Source organism: Salvelinus namaycush, chromosome 9 (assembly GCF_016432855.1).
Source record: "Salvelinus namaycush isolate Seneca chromosome 9, SaNama_1.0, whole genome shotgun sequence".
Lineage (NCBI taxonomy): Eukaryota > Metazoa > Chordata > Actinopteri > Salmoniformes > Salmonidae > Salvelinus > Salvelinus namaycush.
In genome coordinates, this window is record NC_052315.1 from 15,043,098 (window position 1) to 15,058,394 (window position 15,297).

At 47.6% G+C, this 15,297-nt stretch overlaps 1 protein-coding gene across 1 annotated transcript in view; it reads right to left on the bottom strand.

The window, feature by feature from the left end:
• Positions 1–829: 829 nt before the first annotated feature.
• The window catches only part of LOC120054029 (microtubule-associated serine/threonine-protein kinase 3-like), a 50,593-nt gene continuing 36,125 nt past the window's right edge, over positions 830–15,297 (bottom strand). Inside the window, exons 20-29 of the mRNA XM_039001387.1 lie at positions 14,707–14,819; positions 14,372–14,526; positions 14,026–14,144; positions 13,473–13,676; positions 12,977–13,203; positions 12,738–12,860; positions 12,489–12,625; positions 5,079–5,266; positions 1,379–1,782; positions 830–1,324 (exon numbers count right to left, since the gene is read on the bottom strand). Of these exons, the coding sequence (XP_038857315.1) occupies positions 830–1,324; positions 1,379–1,782; positions 5,079–5,266; positions 12,489–12,625; positions 12,738–12,860; positions 12,977–13,203; positions 13,473–13,676; positions 14,026–14,144; positions 14,372–14,526; positions 14,707–14,819 (2,165 nt within the window). The remainder of the gene's footprint in view (positions 1,325–1,378; positions 1,783–5,078; positions 5,267–12,488; positions 12,626–12,737; positions 12,861–12,976; positions 13,204–13,472; positions 13,677–14,025; positions 14,145–14,371; positions 14,527–14,706; positions 14,820–15,297) is intronic.

The window sequence follows — 15,297 nt, forward strand, 5'->3', positions numbered from 1 at the left end:
AAAATTGCTTTGAAATATAAACTATATTTGTAAAGGGACCTACATTTTCCTGCTACTGTCAAGCCTGTCAACAAGGAAATAACATCTATTCATCAAACAAAAAGGGCCAGCAGTTCATAAGATATGGCTTAATAAAACAAAAACCAAACAAATAGTGAGTAGTCTTCACATCAACTAAAAACTGACCTAAGTAGTTCATATAAGAATTGCCCTACAGTTTTGTACGATTCAAAATATACTTCAAAACTGTAGTCTCAGTTTCCAAGCCTAAATCAAAACAACTTTCAAACTGTGGTAATCTGTAGAAATTAAGATTTATACATTCCTACTTTCCATTTATGAATGCGGAAAAAATGTCAAAACTTTCCTCTCCAAAAACGACTTACTTCTGTGAAATTCCTGCCATTATCAACTACTCTGTACCATGTTAAAAATAGGCATTTCTAGAAAAATCATGTCAATAGAAAATAAATATTTCTATGAATACAAAACATGATTTAATCTTGGCTAGTCACTATCAATTGAACACTTTCCCTTTTTGGCCCCATTATAAATCCTATTAGCTTAAAAGTAATAAATAAGCCCAGGAAATAAAGTGCAGTTTATTTCCTGGTGTTACATATTTACAAAACTAAGTCCTGAATCAAGTGAAATCTACAAAACAAAATCAATGTGGCAAAATACTCTTTCGCCCAAACATTTCCTTCCTTCAGCAGTGAGAGTATCAAGGTGTTTCCTTGGAAGAAATGGCTATATAAAATGAGTCAAGGAAATGTCACTTCCTTAGCTTCCCTTTCTGGGGGCTAGAGTCCACTGCTGTATCCCCAACCTAATCCGAAGCAGGCCTTTCTTTGTGCAAAGCAGCTGTCGCTTCTGGTGCCTTACTGGAGATTTTTACCATGAGAGAGACATCCTTGCTCGGCTGCTGTGGTCCGATGTTGGAATCAGTAGATTCGGGCTCCTGCCTCTCGCCGTCGTCCTCCTCTCCATCAGAGCACGGCTCCCAGACGTCCTGGTCCTCGCTCTCCGTCAAGCCCTGCACAGCAATCTGAGGCACCAGGTTGAAACGTTTCACCACAGTCAACTCCTCGCTGGTTTGGGAAATAGCCGTCCAGGAGGCCGCCCGCTGCGGGACCCGATTGCCTCCAGGGGCGTTGAGCGGTGTTGCGGTGACCGTGGGGATGGTCTTCTGGTCGTCAGGCTCATCAAAGCTCACCTCCTGCACCGCCTTCTGCTTCTTGAAGGAGTCGCGGCGTTCCGACAGGTTGAGCTTCCTCATCACCACCAGCTGCTCTGAGCGTTCCGACACCCAGTCCCTCAGCCTCTGGCAGCCCCCGTACCCCACCAGCAGCCTCCCGTGGTCCCCTCCGCCGCAGACTCCCTCCACCTTGTCCTGGAAAGGCACCTCCAACGTGTGCCTTCGGTGGGGGTACGAATTCTTGTCGGTGTGGTAGGCGCTCGAGAGCCTCTCAGCTGACTGCACCCTCTTGAGGAGGGGGGAGTGGGGCGGCTCGGCACTGCGGGGGCGCAAACAATGGCGGACGATGGTGGGGGGGGACAGAGTCTTGCCGTGGAAGGTCTTGGTGATGCCAGAGAGGGGGGAGGGGGAGCGCTGGGGTGACAGGGGCTGGGTGGAAGACTTGCAGGCCAGGGGGGACGGGGGGATGCTGCTGGTGGACTTGCGGCGACCCACCTTGGTGTAGCGCTGAGTGCCCAGCTTGGAGGCCAGGCCGTGCAGGGAGCTGGGAGAGCTGGGAGAGGTGCTCTGTGGAGAGTTGGTGTCTGAGGGAGAGGTAAATACAGAGTAAGTCTGATTAAAACCACCAGCTTACAGTCCACCTCAAAGGGATTACTGCATTGTCATTAACAATAAAATGGACAGTCATATTGCAAGCAAAATTGGGAGATAAGCTTATTAGTCAGAGTAGCAGCCTTAGTAATACAGTAGTGACTGTAGCCATAGTAGAAGCAGCAGCAGCAGTAGTAGCGGTAGCAGCAATAGCAGTAGTAGAAGCGGTAATAGTAGTAGTATTATTCTTTAAAAAAATATTGAACCTTTTTTAACTAGGCAAATCAATTAAGAACAAATTCTTATTTACAATGATGGCCTACCAAGAGGTAAAAGGTCTCCCTGTGGGAATGGAGACTGGGACTAGAAATAAAAATGTAGGACAAAACACACATCACGACAAGAGAGACACCACAACACTACATAAAGAGAGACCCAAGACAACACAACATTGTAGCAACACATGGTAGCAGAAACATTGTGCCTAACTATGTTTGTACCAACAACAATACATCATGCGAAACAGACACAAGTAGTAGTAACAGGGTAACAGGGTAGCAGTAGCAGTGGTAATAGTAGTAGTAGCAGCAGTGGTAGTAGTAGCAGGAGTGGTGATAGTAGTAGTAGTAACAGAGTAGTAGAAGCAGTAGCAGCAGTAGTATTATTATAGTAGTAGTAGCAGTGACGGTGGTAGTAGTAGTAGTAGGGGTGGTGGTGGTAGTAGCAGTGGTAGTAGTAGTATTAGTAGTAGTAGTAGTAATAATAACAATAACAAAAATAATTCGTAAAAATCCAAATAACTTCACAGATCATCATTGTAAAGGGTTTAAACACTGTTTCCCATGCTTGTTCAATGAACCATAAACAATTAATGAACATGCACCAGTGGAACGTCGTTAAGACACTAACAGCTTACAGACGGTAGGCAATTAAGGTCAGAGTTATGAAAACTTAGGACACGAAAGAGGCCTTTCTACTGACTCTGGAAAAAAAATGAAAAAAGAAAGATGCCCAGGGTCCCTGCTCATCTGCCTAAGACAGCGCTACAGGGAGATAGGACCAACAGCTAATCGTCCTCGCAGTGGCAGACCACGTGTAACAACACCTGCACAGGATCGGTACATCCAAACATCACACCTGCGGGACAAGTACAGGATGGAAACAACTGCCCGAGTTACACCAGGAACGCACAATCCCTCCATCAGTGCTCAGACTGTCCGCAATTGGCTGAGAGAGGCTGAACTGAGGGCTTGTAGGCCTGTTGTAAGGCAGGTCCTCACCAGACATCACCGGCAACAACGTCACCTATGGGCACAAACCCACTGTCACTGGACCAGACAGGACTGGCAAAAAGTGCTCTTCACTGACGAGTTACGGTTTTGTCTCACCAGAGGTGATGGTTGGTTTCGCGTTTATCGGCGAAGGAATGAATGTTACACCAAGGCCTGTACTCTGGAGCGGGATCGATTTGGAGGTGAAGGGTCCGTCATGATCTGGGGTGGTGAGTCACAGCAACATCGGACTGAGATTGCCTGCAATGACAACAATCTCAACGCTATGCGTTACAGGGAAGACATCCTCCTCCCTCATGTGGTACCCTGCCTGCAGGCTCATCCTGACATGACCCTCCAGCATGACAATGCCACCAGCCATACTGCTCGTTCTGCACGTGATTTCCTACAAGACAGGAATGTCAGTGTTCTGCCATGGCCAGCAAAGAGCCCGGATCTCAATCCTATTGAGCATGTCTGGGATCGGAGAGTGAGGGCTAGGGCCATTCCCCCCAGAAATGTCCGGGAACTTGCAGGTGCCTTGGTGGAAGACTGCTGTAACATCTCACAGCAGGAACTGGCAAACCTGGTGCAGTCCACGAAGAGGAGATGCGCTGCAGTACTTAATGCAGCTGGTGGCCACACCAGATACTGACTGTTACTTTTGATTTTGACCCCCTCCCCTTTGTTCAGGGACACATTATTCCATTTCTGTTCGTCACATGTCTGTGGAACTTGTTCAGTTTATGTCTCAGTTGTTGAATCTTGTTATGTTCATACAAATATTTACACATGTTAAGTTTGCTGAAAATAAAAGCAGTTGACAGTGAGAGGACGTTTCTTTTTTTGCTGAGTTTAGTAGTAATAATAATAACAATAATAAAGTAGCAGTAGCAGTGGTAGTAGTAATAACAGAGCAGTAGCAGCAGTACTGGTAATAGTAACGTAGTAGTAATAGTAACAGAGTAGTAGTAGCAATAGTGGTACTAGTAGTAGCAGTAGTGGTAGTAATAATAATAACAGTAGTAGTAGTGGTGGTGGTAGTAGTAGCAGCAGCGGTAGTAGTAGTAGTAGAAGCAGTAGCGGTAATAGTAGTAGTAGTAGTAGTAGTAGTAGTAATAACAGAGTAGTAGTAGTGGTAATAGTAGTAGTAATAGTAACAGAGTAGTAGTCGCATCAGTCATGGTAGTAGTAGTAGTAGCAGTAATTACAGAGCATTAGCAGCTGTAGTGGTAATAGTAACATAGTAGTAGTAGTAACAGAGTAGTCATAGTAGTAGTAACTGTAGTAATAGTAATAACAACAGTAGTAGTAGCAGTAGAGGTAATAGTGGTAACAGTAATAGTAGCAGTAGTAATAGTAACAGCAGTAGTAACAGTAGTAGTAGTAACAGTAATAGTAGCAGTAGTAATAGTAACAGCAGTAGTAACAGTAGTAGTAGTAACAGTAGTAGTAGTAGGCTAGTAATCATAATGGTACAGTAGCAGCAGTAGTGGTAGTAGTAATAGTAGTAGTAGTAGTAACAGAGCAGTAATAGTAATAACAGTATTAGTAGTAGTAGCAGTAGCGGTAATAGTAGTAGCAGCAGTGGTAACAGTAATAGTAGCAGTAGTAATAGTAACAGTAGTAGTAGTAGTAGTAGTAGTAGTAGTAACAGTAGTAGTAGTAGTAGTAGTAGTAGCAGTAGCGGTAATAGTAGTAGCAGCAGTGGTAACAGTAATAGTAGCAGTAGTAGTAGTAGTAACAGAGTAGTAATAGTAATAACAGTAGTAGTAGCAGTAGCGGTAATAGTAGTAGCAGCAGTGGTAACAGCCATAGTAGCAGTAGTAACAGTAGTAGCAGTAGTAGGCTAGTAATCCTAATGGTACAGTAGCAGCAGTAGTGTTAATAGTAACAGAGTAGTAGTAATAGTAACAGAGTAGTGGTAGGCTAGTAATCATAATGGCAGCAGCAGTAGTCATAGTAACAGTGCTAGTAGCACTAGTAACAGTGCTGCAGGTGCCTGGGCCTGATGTTACCTCCAGCCTGGTGGTCAGGGGCAGGGCTGCGACAGGGGGTGTAGGGGCCGGGGGACAGGCTGTGTGTGGGGGAGCCCGGCAGGCTCTCGCTGGACGACACAGAGTGGTGCTGTAGTCCAGAGTTGAAGCTTCGGCTGCTGTGCATCACTGTGCTTTGCTTGGACAGTTTCTTCAGGATGCTCCGCCGCCTGGGATAGTCATTGGTTACAGAGAGTTATAACGGGTTTATGAAGGTGTTGTGAAGGGGTTTGAAGGGTAACAAGCGACATAACATTGTTATTATTATTATAATATATATATTTTTTTTATAGTATGTGATTCACGGCCTGGGAGTTTTTTTTTATGTATACGTATGCTGCAAAACAAATGTCCTTATGTAACGGATGTGAAATGGCTAGCTAGTTAGCGGGTACGCGCTAGTAGCGTTTCAATCAGTTACGTCACTTGCTCTGAAACCTAGAAGTAGTGTTGCGCCTTGCTCTGCAAGGGCCGTGGCCTTTGTGGAGCGATGGGTAACGATGCTTCGTGGGTGACTGTTGTTGATGTGTGCAGAGGGTCCCTGGTTCGCGCCCGAGGTCGGGGCGAGGGGACGGTTTAAAGTTATACTGTTACACTTATTGAGTATGCTTGCATAATAACATCAGGGATATTGAGGCTGATGACAGAGCAATAGTAGAGCAAAAATAGTAGAGCAAAAAGATCTATCACAAAACAAATTAGAGAGAATACTCTGTGCATTAAGGACGTCTTTTACAGTATAACTTAAAGTCAAGGCTTAGATGTATAACTCCATTTTGAAAAAGGAGAACACTGCTGTGGAAATGTTTATCATCCATCCATGCAGTAGTGTGCAGTGATCTCTATCAAACACTGGGGGGGGACAGAATAGGGACTTTTGCAGTATGACTCTTGCTGGATGTATTTACACTGAACAAAAATATGAACAACATGCATGTAACGCTTGTTCTCCTCCTCTTCGTCCGAAGAGGAGGAGTAGGGATCAGACCAACATGCAGCGGGTTTAGAAAACATAATGAATTTATTAAACGACGAAGACGAACACGAAACAACACTTGGAATAATTACAAAATAACAAAACGAACGAAGACAGACCTGAACTAGAGAACTTACAAATAACACGAAGAACGCACGAACAGGTATAGACTACAAACAAAAAACGCTACAGTCCCGTGTGGTACGAACATACATACAGACACGGAAGACAACCACCCACAAACAAACAGTGTGAACACCCTACCTTTATATGGTTCCCAATCAGAGGAACCGTCAAACACCTGTCTCTGATTGAGAACCATATAAGGCTAATTACCAATGACCTAAACATAGAAACACAAAACATAGAATGCCCACCCCAACTCACGCCCTGACCAACTAAACACATACAAAAATAACAGACAACAGGTCAGGAACGTGACAGAACCCCCCCCCCTCAAGTTGCGAACTCCGGGCGCACCCCTAAAACTCAAGGGGAGGGTCTGGGTGGGCATCTGTCCGCGGTGGCGGCTCCGGCGCAGGACGAGGACACCACTCCACCATTGTCTTTGTCCCCCTCCTTAGCGTCCTCCGAGTGGCGATCCTCGCCCCCAACCCTGGTCTAGGAACCTTCACACCGGTCCCCCCTAGATAACTCAGGACAGAGAGGTAGCTCAGGACAGAGAGGCGGCTCAGGACAGAGGGGCGGCTCAGGACAGAGGGGCGGCTCAGGACAGAGGGGCGGCTCAGGACAGAGGGGCGGCTCAGGACAGAGGGGCGGCTCCGGGCTGGGTGGCGGCTCATGACTGGCCGGCGGCTCATGACTGGCCGGCGGGCTCTGGCGGATCCTGGCCGGCGGGCTCTGGCGGATCCTGGCCGGCGGGCTCTGGCTGATCCTGTCTGGCGGAAGGCTCTGGCTGATCCTGTCTGGCGGAAGGCTCTGGCTGATCCTGTCTGGCGGAAGGCTCTGGCTGATCCTGTCTGGCGGAAGGCTCTGGCTGATCCTGTCTGGCGGAAGGCTCTGGCTGATCCTGTCTGGCGGAAGGCTCTGGCTGATCCTGTCTGGCGGAAGGCTCTGGCTGCTCCTGTCTGGCGGAAGGCTCTGGCGGCTCCTGTCTGGCGGAAGGCTCTAGCGGCTCCTGTCTGGCGGAAGGCTCTAGCGGCTCCTGTCTGGCGGAAGGCTCTAGCGGCTCCTGTCTGGCGGAAGGCTCTAGCGGCTCATGGCAGACGGGCGGCTCTGAAGGCTCATGGCAGACGGGCGGCTTTGCAGGCTCAGTACAGACGGGCGGCTTTGAAGGCTCAGTACAGACGGGCGGCTTTGAAGGCTCAGTACAGACGGGCAGTTCATGCGGCGTTGGGCAGACGGGCAGTTCAGGCGCCGTTGGGCAGACGGGCAGTTCAGGCGCCGTTGGGCAGACGGGCAGTTCAGGCGCCGTTGGGCAGACGGGCAGTTCAGGCGCCGTTGGGCAGACGGGCAGTTCAGGCGCCGTTGGGCAGACGGGCAGTTCAGGCGCCGTTGGGCAGACGGGCAGTTCAGGCGCCGTTGGGCAGACGGGCAGTTCAGGCGCCGTTGGGCAGACGGGCAGTTCAGGCGCCGTTGGGCAGACGGGCAGTTCAGGCGCCGTTGGGCAGACGGGCAGTTCAGGCGCCGTTGGGCAGACGGGCAGTTCAGGCGCCGTTGGGCAGACGGGCAGTTCAGGCGCCGTTGGGCAGACGGCAGACTCTGGCCGGCTGAGACGCACTGTAGGCCTGGTGCGTGGTGCCGGAACTGGAGGCACCGGGCTAAGGACACGCACCTTCAGGCTAGTGCGGGGAACAACAACAGGGCACACTGGACTCTCAAGGCGTACTATAGGCCTGGTGCCTGATACCGGCACTGGTGGTACCGGGCTGAGGGCACGCACATCATGGCGAGTACGGGGAGAAGGAACAGTGCGTACAGGGCTCTGGAGACGCACATGAGGCTTGGTGCGTGATGCCAGCACTGGTGGTACTAGGCTGGAGACACGCACCACAGGGAGAGTGCATGGAGGAGAACCAGGGCTCTGAAGACGCACAGGAGGCTTGGTGCGTGGTACCAGCACTGGTGGTATTGGGCTGGGAACACGTATCTCAGGGCTAGTGCGGGGAGCAGTAACAGGACGCACAGGACTCTGGAGACGCACAGGAGGCTTGGTGCGTGGTGTAGGCACTGTCTTAACCAGACGGCTAGCACGCACCTCAGGACGAGTATGGAGAGCTGTTCCCAGTGACATTAACTCACCAATACGTTCATTCGGACGGATGCCGTGCCTCATGCACCAAACCAGTACATCCCTCATATCTTTCTCCTTCAATTTCTCCATTAACTCCTTTACTGTCTCTGCGTCACTCACCTCCAAATCCGCCCTCACCGGCTCCTTATGTAAAGCAGGAGGAGTTGGCTCAAGTCCCCTGACTGACCCAACTATATTCCCCGAGAGCCCCCCCCCCCCCCCCCCCCAAGAAATTTTTGGGTTTGACTTGCGGGCTTCCAGCCTTGTTTCCGTGCTGCCTCCTCATATCGCCGCCTCTCCGCTTTCGCTGCCTCCAGCTCCGCTTTGGGGCGGCGACACTCCTCTGGTTCTGCCCAGGGTCCTTCTCCGTCTAGGATTTCCTCCCATGTCCATTCCTCCTTGTACACCTGCTGCTGTCCGTTAACCCGCTGCTTGATCCTTCGTTGGTGGGTGGTTCTGTAACGCTTGTTCTCCTCCTCTTCGTCCGAAGAGGAGGAGTAGGGATCAGACCAACATGCAGCGGGTTTAGAAAACATAATGAATTTATTAAACGACGAAGACGAACACGAAACAACACTTGGAATAATTACAAAATAACAAAACGAACGAAGACAGACCTGAACTAGAGAACTTACAAATAACACGAAGAACGCACGAACAGGTATAGACTACAAACAAAAAACGCTACAGTCCCGTGTGGTACGAACATACATACAGACACGGAAGACAACCACCCACAAACAAACAGTGTGAACACCCTACCTTTATATGGTTCCCAATCAGAGGAACCGTCAAACACCTGTCTCTGATTGAGAACCATATAAGGCTAATTACCAATGACCTAAACATAGAAACACAAAACATAGAATGCCCACCCCAACTCACGCCCTGACCAACTAAACACATACAAAAATAACAGACAACAGGTCAGGAACGTGACAATGCAGCAATTTCAAAGATTTTACTGAGTTACAGTTTATATAAGGAAATCAGTCAATTTAAATGAATTCATTAGACCCTAATCTATGGATTTCACATGACTGTTAAAAATGTTTAAAGTAGGGGCGTGGATCAGAAAACCAGTCAGTATCATGCCACGATCTCCTTTGCAGAGAGTTGATCAGGCTGTTGATTGTGGAATTTTGTCCCACTCCTCTTCAATGGCTGTGCGAAGTTGCTGGATATTGGCGGGAACTGGAACACGCTGTCATACACATTGATCCAGAGCATCGCAAACATGCTCAATGAGTGACATGTCTGGTGATGTAACGCTCGTTGTTGGAATGAGGTGAGGACCAAAGCGCAGCGTGGTAAGTGTTCATCATTATATTTATTAAACATAGAACACTAAACAAAATAACAACGGAGAACGAAACGCAACAGTTCTGTAAGGTGACATCCACTACACAGAAAATAATCACCCACCAAACACAATGAAAAACAGGCTACCTAAACATGGCTCCCAATCAGAGACAACGACTGACACCTTGAGAACCATACTAGGCCAAACACATAGAAAAGGACAATAGAACAAAACATAGAAAAAACAACATAGAATGCCCACCCCAACTCACGCCCTGACCAAACTAAAATAAAGACATAACAAAGGAACTAAGGTCAGAACGTGACAGGTGAGTATTCAGGCCATGGAAAAACTGGGACATTTTCAACATGGTGTCATGCATTATCATGCTGAAACATGAGGTGATGGCGGCGGATGAACGGCACGACAATGGGCCTCAGGATCTCGTCACAGTATCTCTGTGCATTCAAATTGCCATCGAGAAAATGCTATTGTGTTCGTTGTCCATAGCTTATGCCTGCACATACCATAACCCCACCTCTACCATGGGCAACTCTGTTCACAATGTTGACATCAGCAAACCGCTCGCCCAAAAGATGCCATCAAATTTTAATTTGTCTCATGTGCCGAATACAACAGGTACCTTACCGTGAAATGCTTACCTACAAGCCCCTTAACTCTATTTCTTGAACTGCAAAAAAATCCAAATAACAATAACAAGGCTATATACAGGGGGTACCGGTACCTAGTCAATGTGCGGGGGTACAGGTTAGTCAAGGTAATTTGTACATAGGTGTAAAGTGACTATGCATAGATAATAAACACGAGTAGCAGCAGTGTGAAAACAAAGAGGGGTCAATGTAAATAGTCTGGTGGCCATTTGATTAATTGTTCAGCAGTCTTATGGCTTGGGTGTAGAAGCTGTGAAGAAGCCTTTTGGTCCTACACTTGGTGCTCTGGTACCGCTTGCCGTGCGGTAGCAGAGAGAACAGTCTATGACTAGGGTGGCTGGAGTCTTTGACAATTTTATGGGCTTTCCTCTGACACCGCCTAGTATATAGGTCCTGGATGGCAGGAAGCTTGGCCCCAGTGATGTACTGGGCCGTATGCACTACCCTCTGTGGTGCCTTACGGTTAGATGCCGAGCAATTGCCATACCAGGCGTTGATGCGACCGGTAAAGATGCTCTTGATGGTGCAGATGAACTTTTTGAGATCTGGGGACCCATGCCTAATCTTTTCAATCTGCTGAGGGGGAAAAGGTTGTGTTGTGCCCTCCTCACAACTGTCTTCATGTGTTTGGACCATGTTAGTTTGTTGGTGATATGGACACCAAGGAACTTGAAACTCTCGACCCGCTCCACTACTGCCCCGTCAATGTTAATGGGGCCTGCCTTTTCCTGTAGTCCACAAACAGCTCCTTTGTCACATTGAGGGAGAGGTTGTTCTCCTGGCACCACACTGCCAGGTCTCTGACCTCCTCCCTATAGGCTGTCTCATCATTGTAGGTGATCAGGCCTACCACTGCGGTGTCGTCAGCAAACTTAATGATGGTGTTGGAGTCGTGTTTGGCCACGCAGTCGTAGGTGAATAGGGAGTACAGGAAGGGACTAAGCACACACCCTTGAGGGGTCCCAGTGTTGAGGATCAGCGTGGCAGATGTGTTGTTGCCTACCCTTACCACCTGGGGGCGGCCCATCAGGAAGTCCAGGATCCAGTTGCAAATCAAATCAAATTTTATTTGTCACATTCACATGGTTAGAAGATGTTAATGCGAGTGTAGCGAATTGCTTGTGCTTCTAGTTCCCGACCATGCAGTAATATCTAACAAGTAATCTAACAATTTCACAACAACTACAACAGAGGGAGGTGTTTAGTCGCAGGGTCCTTAGCTTAGTGATGAGTTTTATGGGCACTATGGTATGGAACGCTGAGCTGCATGCCTCGAAGCGGGCATAAAAAGCATTTAGCTCATCTGGTAGGCTCGCGTCACCGGGCAGCTCGCGACTGGGTTTCCCTTTGTAGTCCATAATAGACTGCAATCTCCCCAGGACAGGTGAAAACTTGCCTTTGATGTCCCAGTGGCCATCGAAGGTGAGCATTTGCCCACTGAAGTCGGTCACGACGCCGAACTGCAGTCAGGTCAAGACCCTGGTGAGGACGACGAGCACGCAGATGAGCTTCTCTGAGGCGATTCTGAACAGTTTATGCAGAAATTCTTTGGTTGTGCAAACCACAGTTTCATCAGCTGTGCGGGTGGCTCGTCTCAGACCATCCCACAGGTGAAGAAGTTGTGAGGTTGTGAGGCCCGTTGAACATACTGCCAAATTCTCTAAAATGACGTTGGAGGTGGCTTATGGTAGAGAAATGAACATTCAATTATCTGGCTACAGCTGTGGTGGACATTCCTGCAGTCACCATGCCAACTGCACGTTCCCTCAAAACATCTGTGGCATTGTGTTGTCTGACAAAATGCAAATTTTAGAGTGGCCTTTTATTGTCCCCAGCACAAAGTGCACCTGTGTAATGATCATGCTGTTTAATCAGCTTCTTGATATGCCACACCTCTCAGGTGGATGGATTATCTTTGCAAAGGAGAAATGCTCACTAACAGGGATGTAAACAAATTTGAGAGAAATAAGCTTTTTGTGCGTATGGAACATTTCTGGGATCTTTTATTTCAGCTAATTAAACATGGAATCAACACTTTACATGTTGCGTTTATATTTTTGTTCAGTATATATAAAATGTATGTTTTCATATCAACCCCACGAAGTTAATATATCATAATAATAGCAATACGGCATTAATATTCCATTGAATTAAATTAGCACACAACAACCAAAACGTCTTCCCTTACCTGTCCTGATTGTCCCTTCTCTTGCTTTTCTTGCTGCGTCTTGCCATTTTGCCCTTGTGGCTGGTCTTTCGAGCCGGCCCAACCTTGATTGACGTGTTCTCCAGTGCCGTGGTCTGAAGGGCCACCTTGCCGCCACTCTTTTGGGGTTTCACAAAAACCAATGAGGTATTAGTATTGATTAAAGCTCAATATCCCAAAGAGTGTGGGTATAGTTTGACATTAGGCTTGAGATTGTGTTTGTTTCTGTACCTTCAGAAGCAGCTCCATTATCTCTGTGTGGACCAGGCCTTGCACCGACTCTCCATTCACGTGAGTAATGAGGTCACCGGCCCTCAGTCCTGCCTCGTGGGCTGGGCTGCCATCTTCGACACTCTGTAAAACAAAAGTGGTTTATTATTATCACAATTACTGAAAGTCTGTGTTGTGATGCAGCCTTTGATTATGCAACTATTGGCTAATTTTGGAGCAGAATAGTGCGGGGCACTCACCGAGACCATGTGGTGCACAGTGTAAACGTCGCTGTCGCCCATGTAGACGCGGATGGCCTGCATGGTGAAGCCGTACTTCCTCCCCGAGCTGTGGATGACGATGGGTGGCCCCAGGATGCTGAGGCTAAGCGACAGGTCTCGGCTGGGGGATGAGTCGCGGGATGAAGGGTTGGACGAGAGGGAGCACGTTAAGATGGGGCTGGGCTGGAGGCCGCCGGGCATGTCGTCTGGAAAGGTGCAAAAAGGATGAGTTCATGTTTGGAAATTAGAAAAAGTATGGTACAATGGTGGAATTCAGAACAAGAAACTGCTCTTGTTTAGCATTTACAAGTAACTTAAAATCCATTAGCTATGTGCAGACACACCTGTCACATATCCACACCCTATTCAGTGATATTTGCCTGCTGGGGACCAGCATCCCTGTATGACTAACTTATTTAGCTTCTGAAGCGTTACCACTGTGCCCAGAGGAAACTTGCATGACAGTGGAATTAACCTGCAGTGATGACGAGAGACAGGGCGGAGACGGAGGCAGACTTGGGTAGTTTGCCCCCAAGCCTCGGACTGTCTGGTGTCTGTCTGTCTGGCGTCTCCAGCTGGTTCCCAAAGCGACGGGAGGCCCCGTGGTCCTTGGGGGAAGAGTGTTTCGCTCCGGTGCTGTTGCTACGAATCCGATGCAGGTTTGATACAACCACCTCAGCTGTAATGCACAGAAGTAAGGGCATATATCTATATTTTTGACCAAAATAGGCAATGTCTCTGAAGTGTCTCTGCAAACACAATACTTTGTCTGGATGGAAGATCACTGAAAACAAAAGAGGAAGCGTGTACACTCAAACTCTTTGTTTTGACTGTTTCCTCTTTGATCAGTCTGCACCTTGCTTGGTCCTTAATCCTCCTATCAACATGGAATTAAAAAAGCGATATCACACATCTGTTTGTTTTATGAGCAATTAAATATCATAAGCACTGTTTCAATTTCTGTTGGTTTCCATAAGGCTGTGCAGACTTGAAGCAGAGTGGACGGAGGGGCTTGGGGCTGAGCTCACCATCGTCTGTGGAGAAGGCGAAGCGCGGCGTGGTCTCCAGACTGTGGGTGCTGCTCATCACCAGTGGGCTGACGCTCCTCTCAGACTGGGAGGAACTGGACGAGGCCCGAGGGCGCAGGCTGCAACACGTAAACCGCAGTGTCAATTCGGAGGAGACATAACAATGGTGACACATTATATCGAACGGCAGGTAGCCTAATGATTAGAGCGTTGGGTCAAACAAATCATTATTTTATGCACTTTCACCCACTGTTCTGCAGTGCTTCCGATAAGGAAATATTTGAACTACTACACAGAGAATCCTAACAGAAAGAGAGAGCTATAAACTCAGCCTGGCTCTGCTCACCTGCCCCTGCGATCTTGGTGCTGGCGTTCCTGTCTGTGGATGTCTCCTCCTGGGGAGGGCGTGAAACATCCATCCCAGCCCTCCTTGTCCTCACTGTGGCCCGATGAGAAGCTCAGGTTGGACGGCGTGGCCAGATGTTCTGTGCTGCTGTATACCTGAAAGCATGGAGTAGCCACATTAGCTAAGGTGGCCAAGTTTGGTAAACTTGGCTCCAAAAAAAATGATTTAAAGATTGTAAATAAAATAATGACAGAGAAATGCTCTACTAACTAGTAATATTAGACATTTACCTGTTCTGACTAAATTACGAATATTTGAAGAGGTATGTTCCAAACCTTGCTGAAACGGTTTGACCAGGAGGAGAACTGTCGGATTTCCAGGGAAGACTCTTCATCGTTGGTTTCATCATCCTCATCTGAGGCCAAATGGTGGTACCGCTCTGAGCGAGCTGAAAACATGACAACACAGAATGCATGGAACAGGGACCCTACCATAATATCCAACCTGGTCATTTAGCATATTTAAAAAATATATATCTTTATTCTACAAAATTGACTAATGAAAATATAAAATCAGCAAGAGCGGGATGAAAAGCAAATATTACAACATCTGTGGAGATACAGTATACTGGCAATATCAGGAAATGGATCTTTCTTTTAAAGGTGCTACACACAGAATTTCTCAGAAAATCTTCCTTATGTGAAAGCTAGGTGCTTTGCAACAGCACTAGGCTGCATTCAAAACAAATCTCCCCCCTCCCACGCAGCCCATTTCCCCGTAACACTCAAACTTGAGCATTTCACTTTCAGTTTTTGTCCACCATCTTCAAACAGCTGTAGAAACAACATTTCACCTTGATTCCCTACACTATTCAGTGCTTGTTTTCTCACATAAACTTAAATTGAGAAAACAGTATATAGAATTTT